Source organism: Aspergillus chevalieri, chromosome 4 (assembly GCF_016861735.1).
Source record: "Aspergillus chevalieri M1 DNA, chromosome 4, nearly complete sequence".
Classification (NCBI taxonomy): Eukaryota; Fungi; Ascomycota; class Eurotiomycetes; order Eurotiales; family Aspergillaceae; genus Aspergillus; species Aspergillus chevalieri.
In genome coordinates, this window is record NC_057365.1 from 156,360 (window position 1) to 169,675 (window position 13,316).

The following is a 13,316-nucleotide window of genomic DNA, read 5'->3' on the forward strand; positions in this document are numbered from 1 at the left end:
AGTGGACACATGCCGAGTAGTAGTATGGAGCAGAGGACCGAGACCTCTCACGATGCCGTACCCTGTGCGTAGAGTACAACAATATAACAATATCCATCAATATATCGAAGAACTCCGTAGAGCGCCCAGAATAATCAGTACTCTGTAGGTTGATCTCCGAGTGGAGTTCACGAACAGTGGCTGTTTGAGGCATATTCCAACGCCCATCAACACGAAACGACATGGTTCCATTGCTCAAATCGGAGCAGACGGCTCTCTAATCAGGGGTTGTCATTGGTTTCCATTGAAGGAGAATTGTCTCGAACAGAACATCATGAAAGACATGTTGGTTCTCTCATATTAATCCAGATTGCTGGATGTATGACTCGGTGGTAGGCATCTCGACGTGTCTGGATGGTCTGTGTGTGGTCTGTGATCCACCAGATTCGGCCCCTGACTGAATTAGATATGGTTCGGATGGCTCTCGGATATACTTACATTAATCAAGTGTAATATCGGATGATGCTGTTCGTATCTGCGAATTGTTCATTGGCACTTGGATCATCAAGGTAAAGGTGAGGACGAAGGTGAAGTCTGAAGGTAACCTGAAGATATGTGGGTCACCTGTCAGGCTGATCACGTGCATATCGGTTTCTTCCGAGTCTGCAGGAACAGTCGGGAATAACCTAATCGACAGTAAACTACGGAGTACAGACATACTTATGCTCTATAAAAGATAGTACTGGAAAACAATTCATAAACATGAATTAAAGTCTACGCTTACCGCAACTGTACATTGTCCCTTGTCCGAGGTCTCCAGTCAACGCCTGGACAGAATCGGGTATATCCCATTGAGTACCAAACAAAATGAAGAGCGAAAGAATCGAAAATAACAATTTGGAAGGTGAGAAGAAGAGAAAATTAGACCATGATCAGGCTGGCACCGAACAGGGTCGACATGATGGTCACCATACCGACAACAACAGGAGCCATAGTCAGGCTGGGAACCTTAAGACCGGCAGCAGCACCCGCGGAGCCAGAGGGAGAGGACGAAGAAGAACCACCGCTGCCGCTGCTGCTGTAGTCGCTGCCGGAGACGGAGGCGGAGCCGGGCTCAGCAGTGCCGGTGGAGGAGGTACCCTTGGACTGGCTGCCAGAGCCTGAGAAACCGTCACCCTTGCCAGCACCGTCCTTGAAGTACTTCTTGGCGGGCTCGGGAATGGCAGGAAGGTCATCGTTGTCGACGTCCCAGGCGGGCTTCTGCTGCTTGGGGCAACCGTTGGAACCACCAGTCTTGTTGAAGCCACCGTCACCCTCGGGGTTGGAGGTCTTCTCAAAGGCGGTCTTCAAAGCATCAAAGTCCTTGAGCTCATTGACGCTGTCGCCATCGACCTTTACCAGACCATAGTTGCTGGGCTCCTGGGAGTATTCGTAGACGAGACCACCAGAGTAGACACCGGTCATCTTGGTGGAGTAGAGAGCTTCGACTTCCTCGAACTTACGAGTGTTTGTGTTGCAGCCGTATTCGGAAAGGAAGAGAGGGAGACCATAGCCGTCGAACATCTTGACCTTCTGGTCCCAGCCAGAGGTGGTGAACGACGAGGGGTCACACCACGAGTAATCGTTGAAAGCGAAGAAGTCGCTACGCTCATCATCGGTACCGCAGTTCATGTACTGGGCCATCTGCAGGCGGTTGGTGTCGATATCGGCGGCAGAGTAACCAACGGGCACGGTACGAAGGTTACGCTCACGAAGGTACTGGCGAATGTCACGAGTGACAGCCTTGACGTAGGGAGCGGCCTTGGAGGAAGGACCGTCATTGATGACTTCGTTACCGGAGAAGAAAGCGAGGGTGTTCTTGTACTGAGCGAACATCTCGACGGTGGCGAAGATGTACTGCAGGTAGACGTCGTTGTAGGACTGCTTGGGGTCCTTGCGGTTGAGCGAGTACTTGGGGGTGTTGACATCAAGGACGAGGTAGATGCCCGCATCCGCCAACGCGTTCATACACTCATCGTGGTCCTTGGAGTTGTCGACCGAGTAGACCCGAATGGTGTTCAGGCCAAGAGACTTGAACTTTTCGATGTCACGCTTGCAGCCGTCAGCATCAGCGATAGGGTCGGCAAGGTCACCGGAACCACCGGGCTGGTAGTCGACACCACGGATGTAGAAACGGTCGTTGCCCTTGAAGAAGGCGTTACCCTTGGTGGTGATGGGAGTCACATCATCACGGGCCTTGATGGTATTGTGGGAGGGGGCCGCCAAGACCGACGAAGCTCCCAGGACGAGGGAGGTAGCGATGGTAGAACCCTTCATTGTTGTAATGATTGCCAGATAGAATGGAAAATGAGAGAAAGAATCGAGAGATTAATATAGTAGATAACGAGAGGCTGGATTAAGATGCAGAAGCAGAAAAAAGGAACGACTTGAAGAAGAAGGGGAAAAAACGAAGGTGTGTATCAAGGGCAGACAAGAATGGAAGGGATGGAAGAGAAAGAGAAAAGGGAAGGAAGGGAACGGCGTGATTATGTACTCCTGGTATTCTGGTTACGGGCTTCGTACTGTCACACTCTCCCTAACAAAGATCATCCAGATCGTCGGTTGGCCTGGTCTGGCATGTTGTGATTGGTTTAGTGTCAGGGTCCAGTGGAGTCTGGAGTCAGGGACAAGGGCTGGAGCGCTGCTATAAGCCAATCAGGGACCTTTAACCACTGGCAGCCAAGACCTGCTTCCTTTTTTGTGTGCCGCTGTGGGGCATTGTATCCCTATTTAGACACTGAGACCCTGGATTGATTCGTTTGCTTCCGATACAATACAATACACGTGAGCCTCTTACCGAGAGCAGAGTACTACTGTCCTTGTACAAGTACGTAGTGGTGATAAATATGGTAAATATAGTTGCACAGCTGTAACGGTGCCAACATCGTTGCGTGGCGGCATTCCAATGCAGGCCCTGCAGATTATGCACAATGCACCAGTGGATATCCTGAAACATACGGAGCCTCGGGTTATGATCTGGCCCAACCACAGCCCACCCGTTGTACTGACACAGCGCAACGGGTACGGGGTACTTTAGCGCTTACTTCCTTCTAACAAGCATCTCTGCATACCCTACAGAGTGAATATGCTGCACTCTCTTCCCTATTCACACTAAACCAGATCTCTCTCACGACGGAAACGATCACCGATCTAACCGCACGTTCCTGGCTGCGACTTGCCGTAGGGAGTTTAGTCCGAAACGAGTATTCTCCGTGTTTCAGTGTCTGTATTACTAATAAGTGTACGCCATAATTAATATCGGTCCCTGTGCAGTGGCGTCATTGCAATCACAGCTGATTGAGAACAACGGCGCTACGGAGTACAGCAAACCAGTGCAGCAAACATGTTCTCTACCAGTCCGGTTGCATATTGCAGCGCGTGAATTCAACGGCCAAGAGCCAAGGTCTCGTGTTCTTGGCGCTGAGCAGGCTATAAAACTTTGTACTCTATATTCTAGAAGCTTTGCAAAGTATAGGGGTTTGAAGGCTTGGAATAGGTTGCAGGCCGTAATTATTTCACGGAGGTATGGAGTAGACGGCGATGATAAATCAATTGATCTTGATATGTACAATGCGGATGCGGAGTAACCCCCGGATATATATCCTGAATGCGAACACCCACGTACTCTGTACCACAGCACTACTCCCTCTTCCTCAACCGATCCGTCCCATGCACCCAATCCAACACCCCCATCGACCCATAATTCAAATTGAACTTCTCATGATGCAAGTCATGCATCCTCGCCTGTCCTCTTAAGAAGTCATACCCACTATGCACCGTCGCCGTCCCGAACAACTCGTACCCCAGAAACGCCCAGAATGTCAATATATGGCTTTTCAGGATCTGTGGGGGGAGGACAATCGGTAGGATATTCGCGAACATCTGCTCGACGGGGTGCGCGTATTGTGCGGCGAGCGCAATTGGTGCTGTGAAGCGGTGGTGTTGTTTGTGGATGCGGACGTAGAAGTATGGTCTGTGGAGGAAGCGGTGGCTGTAGTAGAAGAGGGCTTCGCGGAGGAGGAGGCTGATGATGAAGTCCCGGGTGAGTTCGAAGAGCGTTGGGAGGGTGGTTTCGATTCGATAGGACGGGGGGAGTCCGGCGTTGGTCTTTGCTGTGATTAGGAGGAAGTGGAGGGTCGTGGAGAGGAGTTGATTCTTCGCAACTACCGCGACACAGTGCCGGATGTCTTTTCCAGTGGGTTGTTTCGGGGCCGGTTGGATTTTGTGGCGTTGCGAGAAGGAGGGGAATAAAGCGTCGAGGGAAACGTAGTAAAGCGAGGGCAGCCAGAAGGTGAGTAGTTGGACGACGAGTGTTCCGATGAATTCGATGGATTGCGGAGAGTAGGATTTCACGATGTTGGCCCAGGCTTCCATTTTGTCACTTGTACGAAGTCGCATTACTTGAGGAGGAAGAAGTGTATAGTGACAGTTGTCGACGTGACTCGCGCATTTAACGAACTATGAAAATCCTGATTAACCGTGGGGAAATCGGGGAAATCGAGATACCTCGGTCCCTCACCTGATCTTCATCCCGCATATTCACTTGACTCCGAGCGAAGTCTTCTATTCACTCAGTCAATGCCCAATATCATCTTGCCCCTCTTTCTCTCGGCTCTCTGTCTTCTTGTTCTTCTTCTTCTTCTCCATCTGTGACAGATTCCCCGGTCTTTTGAACCATAACCAGTTTCCTTCACCAGGTATATAGGGATTTCTTCAGGGAGAATCGCTCCCATTATCAAATAACCTTCATAAATTGTATTGTCCACGGGAGGTTTTACTCCTAGAATCCGGCGTCTTACAATTGCCAACACATTTACCACGGGGCGATGACGGTCCTCGTCCCCATTAGACGGAAAAAGCCCTTGAATCCAGTCACCCAGGATTCCTCCTGGAAGTATCTGCCATCTGATGTCCTTGGTACCAGACGCAAGACGAAGACGTGCTCAAAGGAAACAAAATGAAAACACATTATGAAAATCCTCCGCAGCTGACATTGAGGGCATACAGAGAGCATCGATCTACCTATGGAAGATAAAATCTCTGTTTCTTGCCGGCATCCGGGTTCCGGCGTCTACGGGGCCGTCGTCAATTGACTTCGGTTGCTTATGGGCCCTGAGTATACAGTGTTTCGCATATTGGGACCATCCCAACTGCTTTCATTAGAAAAGCGCACCGTGTGTGAATAATTGGACAAAGGGGTGAACAGGTGAGCCCAGGGTCGTCCACAATGGTACTCTTTCTTTTCTCGAATGGAGATGAGAGGATGGGGTGATTGGAAACATCACATGCGTCAAACCAAATATACGTGAATGAGAGGGAATTGCTGAAGGATGATTAAGGGATTATACGATCTATCGACTGACGGGCAATTTCTCTAACCAACAACGAGTAACATCCGAGCCTGTCGTCGAGGAAGATATCAGAAGGAACAGTATTAGACATTCCTGCCAGGTATCCTCATACCAACGCATTTGCAGCCTGGGGTTCTAATAGTGGATGGCTCTAGATCCCTGGCTTGACACTGTCCTTAATATTGCGCTAGGGATACGTACTATTTCACTTGGTCTTCTCTGGTTGCCATATGCCGAATTGATGTTATATATAATGGAATATAATAATATATTGACTGAATGCTCATGAACTATTCAACCCAGTTAAATGACGTAGGACAAATGCACTGTCAAAATGGGATTGTACAATTTATTGAACTGCAATATTATTTTCGATGCACTATAGGAAATCAAAATGCGTTAGATATCCCGTTCAACCCTTTACTCTTGTCAGTGTCACTCCCTCCTAATTTTCTCTTTTGCCGGTGCTGTTGTCTCCTTCCTATGACACCGCACCTTCCGAATCAGTACCGGGCCAGCACCTGCCATATCCGCCAGAGCTTCCATAAAAACCCACGATGCAAGGAACAATGTTTCTTCCTGTCACATCTCCTGTCATCTCCAAAGCCAAACAGCTTCGTTTATCTCTGCATCGATACACTCATCGATAAACTGTATTTAACGTCAATCCGTTATTCTGAGCATCAAAATTCGATAACATTGCCACTTCAATCCACCAGCATTCAAGTATCGCTCAAAAACAATGATTCCCCTCCTGCACGCCCTGGCCTGGGCCCTCTTGGCCATCCTCGTCCACGGTGACCGCGAGTACAGCAAACTCTTCATCAAAGGCCCGGCGTTCTCGCTCTACCCCGACCCGACCTTTACCGTGGTTAGCCCCGAACTAGGTCGGTCTGGAGCGTGGATGAGCAGCAACTACACCGCAGACGGATCCGGCCGCTTCCCGGGCCTCGAATGGAAAAGTCCCTCGCCCTACGTGAAAGAGTACCTGCTCGTCAGCGAGGATCCTGATGCTCCGCTCTCGCATCCGATCGTCCACGGTCTGTACTATGGGATTCCGCGCGTGTTTACCGGATTGGGGGATGAGGATTTCCAGTACGGGACGGAGCCGTATACGGTGTCTGGGGGTTTCAAGTATGGTGTCTGTCGCGGGGGAGGGGTTTATCTGCCGCCGAGTCCTATGGCTGGCCATGGACCGCATCGGTATTTCTTCGAGGTCATTGCGTTGAATGAGCGGATCGATACGGGGAAGCTAAAGAGTCCTGTGACGCTGGATAAGATCTCGCATGCGATTGAGGGTAAAGTCATTGGATGGGGGATGTGGATTGGGCTGGTGGAGCGGAAGTGATGGTGTTGAGGGTTGATATGGGTCTTATTGTTAATTGTATGGTCCTTTGTTTCACGCTGTCTCTGATGTATTGTTATGATACCTGATCCAGATCTTCGGATCCATGGAATGCACTCCACGTGGATGACTTCATGACTACTCGGTACTTTACTGTCCATAAATAGATCAGTAAGACAAGTTATTTTAGCACTGCCAGTCTGTGCGAGTCAATGAATCGGTTGATACGAGCGGATTGAGCCGATGTCAGTGGTACTCTGATATACAAATAAAACGGAGTCTGTATGAGACATGTTGAGCTTGGTATGTACCAATTCCTTCCACCCCGTTCTACCCAAAAGGCAGTGTTCTCCACGGGAATGGCCGTAGCTCGGCCATGGCGTCTCACCCACCAATGGAACCATTGTCAACAAACCTTGCCTAATGTAGACTAGCTGCTCGCAGGATCTGCTATTCCCGATCTGGAGAGCTTAGCCGGATGCGTCGGTCGCATTTGTCATTTTAGATCGTATATCAATTGGAAGCATAGTATTCTATGTATGCACAGAGTACGTTGAGCCAAGACGTAACCCCTGTCCAGAGTTGCTGCAACTGTAACCGCAATGATCCGTGGTAGCGACCAGCATCCTGGGATTGTATGGACCGGTGCCAACATACAAGCACAGAGTACGTATAGCGATACGTACAAGAATGGAGCCCTTAAAAATGAGCTGTCATCGCCACCGATAACTCCGCCGTGGAATGGACTATTGTGGACTATTGCGTCGTGTTATCGCTGGCTAAACCGGGAAAAATTAGTCCAGCGCCAACCAAGATTCACAAACTTTTTTTTTTCTTGCTCTTCACTCTCTCCTTATTTATTCTTCCCTTGATGCGGTAGTTTGGCTTTTTTTTTTTTTTTCTCATTTTTTATCTGACAGGCTGCACTTATTCACTGCCACTGCCACTGCCACTGCCACTGTCATCCTGCGTCCTGCATCGCATCGCATCTGTATCTCCCATCAACCTCAACCTCAATTGACCGTTCCCCGGTTTCAATTCTTCCTCTTCCTCTATCCTGGATTCAAGTACGGAGCAAAAGAGGAAAATGACCCGTTTGAGCTTTGTTCTGCTCTCCCTCCTGGCGTCCTCCATCGCGGCCTCCCCCACCGAATACCAACACCGCGATGACCTCCTGAACACCCACAATGACTACGACCACGACCACAGCCCTATCCACAACGCCCTCCATCGCCTCTCTGCTCGCTTCCGCGATGGAATTTTCCCATCTGATACCGATGCCGTGAGCGCTCTCCAGCACGAGGACGAGTCCCTGGGCAAGCGCTTGTTGGACCTCGTGAAAAGACAAGACGTCGGAGGTAATACCACCACCACTGCCACTGATGCCACTTCAACTGCCCCTGCTTCTGCTTCTGCTTCTGCGACTTCGTCCGAGGAATCTTCTTCTGAGTCCACGTCGGTGACAGCTTCTCCTTCAGACATTTCTTCCTTGCTGCCGTCGTCCGATCAGGCGTCGTCTACGGAGGCCTCTTCCGCTGATCAACCAAGCTCGACTGCGGCCAGTACTTCGGACCAGCTTAGTTCGTCCGCAGGGTCCACTGGTAGCTCCAGTGCTGAGAGCACCACCGAGAGCAGCACTGCCGAGAGTAGCACCGCCAACTCTAGCAGTGCCGGATCCAGCACTACTGATTCCAGCTCTACCGGCAGCAGCAGCGCATCGGAGACCGAGTCGTCCACGCCTGCGTCGACTTCGGCCTCGTCAACTGGAGCTTCGTCCACTGCTGGATCTAGCACGGGAGGATCCTCGACCAACCCATCGACAACCATGTCGACCTCTGCGTCGCCTTCTTCCACTTCTGCTTCCACCTCTTCTCCGTCTACCTCGACCAGCTCGAGCCCTGCCAGCACCACCAGCACCACCAGCACCACCAGCACTGCTTCTTCCTCTTCGTCTACCGAGACCACCACTCAACATACGACTCCCTACACCTCTACGTACCAGAGCACCACGACCATGGCCAATGGTGAGCGAAGCACTGTGACCATGTTCACCGTCGTGCATCCCACTGCATCGTCGACTTCCTCTGCCAAGCCAGGTCTGCAGACCGATACATCGGGTGCTGGTACTACGAACCTGAAGCGGGAGTTCCTGGCTATCGTGGGAGGTGCTGCTGTTGTTGCCATGGCTCTCTAGTTGTCATTTGCCTTTCTTTTTTATTGTTATTTGTTGTTTGCGAAAGTATTATCGCATTGCATAGGCGTTGCATTCGTTCTTTACTCTAGCATGCCCGGCGTCCGACATTGTCTTTCCTTAGATCCAGCTGCATATGAACAGTTTATTATCCTCCAAAAACAATAAGTTTGATATAACAGTCCGTCCAAACCGTAGGGTATGATATAAACAACCTCCCATATACACTCTCCCCAACCATCCTCCCCCCCCCCCAAACAAAACAAAACTAACCCTGCCCACCCCACCTCTCCTCCTCCGTCCAAAACCTCACCACACTCTCCCAACCAACCAAATCCCCATCCCTCAACAACGCCGCCACATCGACATTCAACGGACTTTCCGGCCGCGGATCCGTCAACAACTGCTGAATCGCCGTCAACGTCGTCGACAGCGTATACACTGGACTCCAATGCTCCGTCGTAAGCAGCGTGAGACAGATCTCGCCCGTCGTGAAAGAGATGTTGGGGTGGGAGATGCGCGTGCGAAAGCGGATGGTCGGTGGCGTGAGGGGATAGTTGGGGGGGATGGTTATTGTTAGGGACCAGAGGCCGCCTGCCATCCATCAACAAATTAATCGGAATGCGTCTTTTATTTGGGGAAATGGGAGGGCATACCCTCGTACGGCGTCCCCTTGACACCCTTCAGCACGGCCTCCCAGTGCAGTAGGTCATCTTCGTCGATTGGGCCGAGGTGCAGGAGTGCTTCGTTGGGGGATTTGGTGTAGTCTTTGAGTTCGCGGAGGAGGCGCTGTGTTGTTGAGGGGGAGGCCATTTTCTTCACTGTATCTGGATGAGTATGTACAAGTGGTAGTGTAGTACTCCGTATACAAGGAGTTGTTGATGTGCAGGTTGTTGTATCACTATGGGGCGGAGGCGGTGAATTCATCCCGAGGCGTGGGTCGGGTGTTCGTACGGAGTACGGAAATTGTTACGGATACGATCGCCATGTGATGGTCTTGTCCACGGTTGCTACGCTACGCTACGTTACCTGCACAGAAAGCACAATGCGCACCTCGCGAACATCACAGGAAACGAGCAAAATCCTACAAGCGCTGTCTCCCCGTCGCACGCGCGGTTCCGCGAATCTGAATCTGAATCTCCAGAGCTTCGCGTACGACAACCCGCCCGAGGTCAAAGATGAGGACGTCTCATCGCTTTCGTCGGTAAATACCGTTGACATCGAGGATATCCTCGAGCCGCCCGCGAAGAGAAGGAAAGCTGCCTCTGCATCTGCTGCACCAGTCCGCACAAAAAAGACGACCGAAACCACAGCGCCACCAACTAAACGAGCACGCCGAACCCCAGCGCGAAAAATCAAGGCTGAGAATGGATCACCAACCGTACAACCGCCCTCCGACTGGGAGACGATCTACAATACCGTGAAGAGAATGCGGGAGAGGAATCCAACCGCGCCGGTGGATACGATGGGATGCGCGGAGTTATATTGGCGGGCGTCGTCGGCGAAAGATCAGCGGTTTCATATTTTGGTTGCGTTGATGTTGTCATCGCAGACGAAGGATACTGTTACTGCTGTTGCAATGCAGAGGTTGCATACTGAGTTGGGGGACCCCGGGGTTAAGGAGGAGGATGGTGTCAAGAAAGAGGACGACGCTGTTAAGCAAGAAGGCAAGGAGGAAGAGATCAAGACAGAGGACGACGTTAAGAAGGAAAACGACATTAGGCAAGAGGATGTCAAGAAAGAAGATGAAAAGGCGCAACCCAGCGCCCTCACCCTGAAGAATATCCTAGCCGTCTCACCACAACGCCTCAACGAACTCATCCGCACCGTCGGCTTCCACAACAACAAAACCAAATACATCAAAGCCGCAGCCCAAATTCTCCACGACAAATACAACTCCGACATCCCCTCCACCGCCCCGGAACTGATGTCTCTCCCCGGCGTAGGCCCCAAAATGGCCTATCTCTGCATGAGCGCCGCATGGGGAAAACACGATGGCATAGGCGTTGACGTGCATGTCCATCGTATAACCAATTTGTGGGGATGGCATAAGACCAAGAACCCTGAGGAGACAAGGGCAGCGCTGGAGTCGTGGCTGCCGCGGGATAAATGGCATGAGATTAACAAGTTGTTAGTTGGACTGGGGCAGACGGTTTGTCTGCCTGTTGGGCGTAGATGTGGAGAGTGTGATTTGGCTGGGACGAAGCTTTGTAAGAGTGAAGTTAGAGGTAAATGATGAGATTAGCATTGATGGTGATAGTGGTGTCCGTAGGTGTATACCAGAGCCACAAGGCAGTGAATATCACGGGACCTTTGAGTGGGTTGAGAGCTTCCACTCACCTCACCCTTTATGATATCTTCATTGGCATCTAACAGCATTTAATTCTTGACAATCCCTTTGCCCACGCTGCGCTGAGCTCTAAACGAATCTATTCTACTTTATCTAACCACTGCCATGTCGCCCAAACGCGCAAAGACTGAAAAGCAGTCACCACGCGTACGTGTCCAAGTCTGTTCTTCGACTCCCCTGCTAACGCTGCAAAGGAAGACAAAATGGATCTTGACGAAGACAAATTCGAACCCCTATCACCTACGAAAGATCGAATGGACACCAGCCCTACCAACACCCCAAGCAGCAGCCGCCTCACCTTCTTCGACCTACCAGAACAGATCAGAACTCGCATCTACTTCTTATCAGGCCTGAGTCGACCCTGCACGACCCGTATTGACACAAGCTGGCCAAAGAACTACTCGAGCAGAAACAACTTCTGCGAGCTGGAACGAGAGGATCTCCGCGTCTCTCGTCAAGGTGGCTACTACACCGCAGCCACGACTAATAGATTTTGCACACATCCCAACTTTCCAATGGCGCTGCTCATGGTATCTCGGCAGGTGCGTGAAGAAGCAGCGAGGGTCTTTCTCAGGAATCGTTTCGCCATGCTTCTGGCATACAGGTCGGATTTGGATTACTTCCAGGTGTCGCTGGGGTGGGCGTTTAGCCGGTTACGGGCCTTGCACATCGAGCTGAGACCTGGGGATGGGCGGTTTCTCAAGATGCGTGGTGGAATGCATACTACAGCGTGGAACACTTGGGCGGCGTTTTGCGCGCAGGTTAAAGAGAGCATGTCTGCTCTTGACGTGTTCAGTCTGAAGTGCAAGGTGCGAATCCCCGAAGTTGCGGAGAGATTGTTCGATCATATGCAGGGCTTCCCTAAATTACTGAGTTGTGGGATTCACCTCGATCCCTCGCCCCATGATTATTTACAAGTCAAGGTCAGGCATTTCTGCTGGAAGATGACTGGGAGGCTGGATCCTCCATCGTTCCCGTTCGCCCGCCTTCCCAAGGAAATGCAGTTGCTGATCCTTGAGTTCCTTTTGACCAACCGTCCAGATCCATACTCGCCCCGCGCGGGGAACTCGTTATCAGAGGGTTTCCGATGTCTGGAGAGCGTGGTGACCTTTCAGAACCGTCGATATCTGCGAGCCCATGACGTCCGTCCTATGATGTGCTGCGGGACATGCTCGCCTTCGCAGGCGATGTGTTTCTGCTTTTCGCGCCAGTGCGCATTCTCCACGACCTGTTCCTGTTTCAGCACACCTCTTCCGTACTTCCTCGTCAGCCGCGAATTCTATAAGATGGCGCGCCACATCTTCTACTCAAAAAATGTCTTCGCTTTTGTCGAGGAAGACCCAGAAGACATGCTCCGCATCACACACAGCATCCCCACATCCACATTCATGCAAATCCGACGTCTCGCATTCAAATTCCCCTACCACCACCGCATGCCCTACCGCCTCAATGCCCAACGAATCGAAGAAACCGCCTTCCTCTCGTGGTCCGTGCTCCGCCGGTTCATCCGCGAGCATTTCGACCTCCCGAAACTATCAATATCGATCATCGACGTCGGGGGCGCAGATACGTTCTCACGGACTAGGATGATCTCATCCCGCAATCGATACCTGCGCAAGCTACTGCTCAGTTTCGCAGATTTGAAGGGTCTGCGCGATTTTTGGGTATTTCTCGCTGACGACCCTGGTTTTGAGGAGGAGGCGAAGGCGGTTGTGTTGGGGAAGAAGGAGGCTGATGATTCGGGGGTCTATGAAGAGGATACTTTTCTTTATCGCGAGGAGTTGTGAGCGGTATCGGGTTACTTGCGTTGTTTATTTATGACTTATGACAATTATGCGGCGCTTTATGCTAGAATGCATCAATACTATCAGCATGGATTTAAAGGATTATATGGTTCAATGGGAATGGAATGACTTGTCTTCATGTTGCTGAGTACGGATAGGGCTGTAAATATATATTGGCCCGTTCGCATTGAAAGTGCACCCTGGTCTTTCCCTTTACAACCCTTCTGTGTTCTATTTTCCTCATAATATCAATATTCTGCTAAATCCCCTCAAAGCA

General features: G+C 51.0%; 7 protein-coding genes across 7 annotated transcripts; 4 read left to right on the forward strand and 3 right to left on the reverse strand.

The window, feature by feature from the left end:
* Positions 1 to 900: 900 nt before the first annotated feature.
* Positions 901 to 2,295, reverse strand: gel1 (1,3-beta-glucanosyltransferase gel1; the record flags this gene model as incomplete). The annotated part of the gene is made up of 1 exon (XM_043278215.1): positions 901 to 2,295. One exon carries the CDS (start codon positions 2,293 to 2,295, stop codon positions 901 to 903), a length of 1,395 nt encoding a protein of 464 aa, XP_043136016.1.
* A 1,362-nt stretch (positions 2,296 to 3,657) lies between these two features.
* ACHE_40059A (sterol desaturase family protein) lies at positions 3,658 to 4,392 on the reverse strand (the record flags this gene model as incomplete). Its single annotated transcript, XM_043278216.1, has 1 exon — positions 3,658 to 4,392. The coding sequence occupies one exon, from the start codon at positions 4,390 to 4,392 to the stop codon at positions 3,658 to 3,660; it is 735 nt and encodes a 244-aa protein (XP_043136017.1).
* Positions 4,393 to 6,111: 1,719 nt separating this feature from the next.
* Positions 6,112 to 6,717, forward strand: ACHE_40060S (YbhB/YbcL family Raf kinase inhibitor-like protein; the record flags this gene model as incomplete). Its single annotated transcript, XM_043278217.1, has 1 exon — positions 6,112 to 6,717. The coding sequence occupies one exon, from the start codon at positions 6,112 to 6,114 to the stop codon at positions 6,715 to 6,717; it is 606 nt and encodes a 201-aa protein (XP_043136018.1).
* Positions 6,718 to 7,801: 1,084 nt separating this feature from the next.
* ACHE_40061S (putative GPI anchored cell wall protein (Dan4)) lies at positions 7,802 to 8,908 on the forward strand (the record flags this gene model as incomplete). The annotated part of the gene is made up of 2 exons (XM_043278218.1): positions 7,802 to 8,072; positions 8,193 to 8,908. The coding sequence occupies 2 exons, from the start codon at positions 7,802 to 7,804 to the stop codon at positions 8,906 to 8,908; spliced, it is 987 nt and encodes a 328-aa protein (XP_043136019.1).
* Positions 8,909 to 9,173: 265 nt separating this feature from the next.
* Positions 9,174 to 9,832, reverse strand: pex4 (putative ubiquitin conjugating enzyme (UbcJ); the record flags this gene model as incomplete). The annotated part of the gene is made up of 2 exons (XM_043278219.1): positions 9,174 to 9,499; positions 9,562 to 9,832. 2 exons carry the CDS (start codon positions 9,830 to 9,832, stop codon positions 9,174 to 9,176), a joined length of 597 nt encoding a protein of 198 aa, XP_043136020.1.
* Positions 9,833 to 9,950: 118 nt separating this feature from the next.
* On the forward strand, positions 9,951 to 11,141 carry NTG2 (endonuclease III domain-containing protein; the record flags this gene model as incomplete). Its single annotated transcript, XM_043278221.1, has 1 exon — positions 9,951 to 11,141. One exon carries the CDS (start codon positions 9,951 to 9,953, stop codon positions 11,139 to 11,141), a length of 1,191 nt encoding a protein of 396 aa, XP_043136021.1.
* Positions 11,142 to 11,360: 219 nt separating this feature from the next.
* On the forward strand, positions 11,361 to 13,042 carry ACHE_40064S (uncharacterized protein; the record flags this gene model as incomplete). The annotated part of the gene is made up of 2 exons (XM_043278222.1): positions 11,361 to 11,402; positions 11,450 to 13,042. 2 exons carry the CDS (start codon positions 11,361 to 11,363, stop codon positions 13,040 to 13,042), a joined length of 1,635 nt encoding a protein of 544 aa, XP_043136022.1.
* Between the last annotated feature and the right edge of the window lie 274 nt (positions 13,043 to 13,316).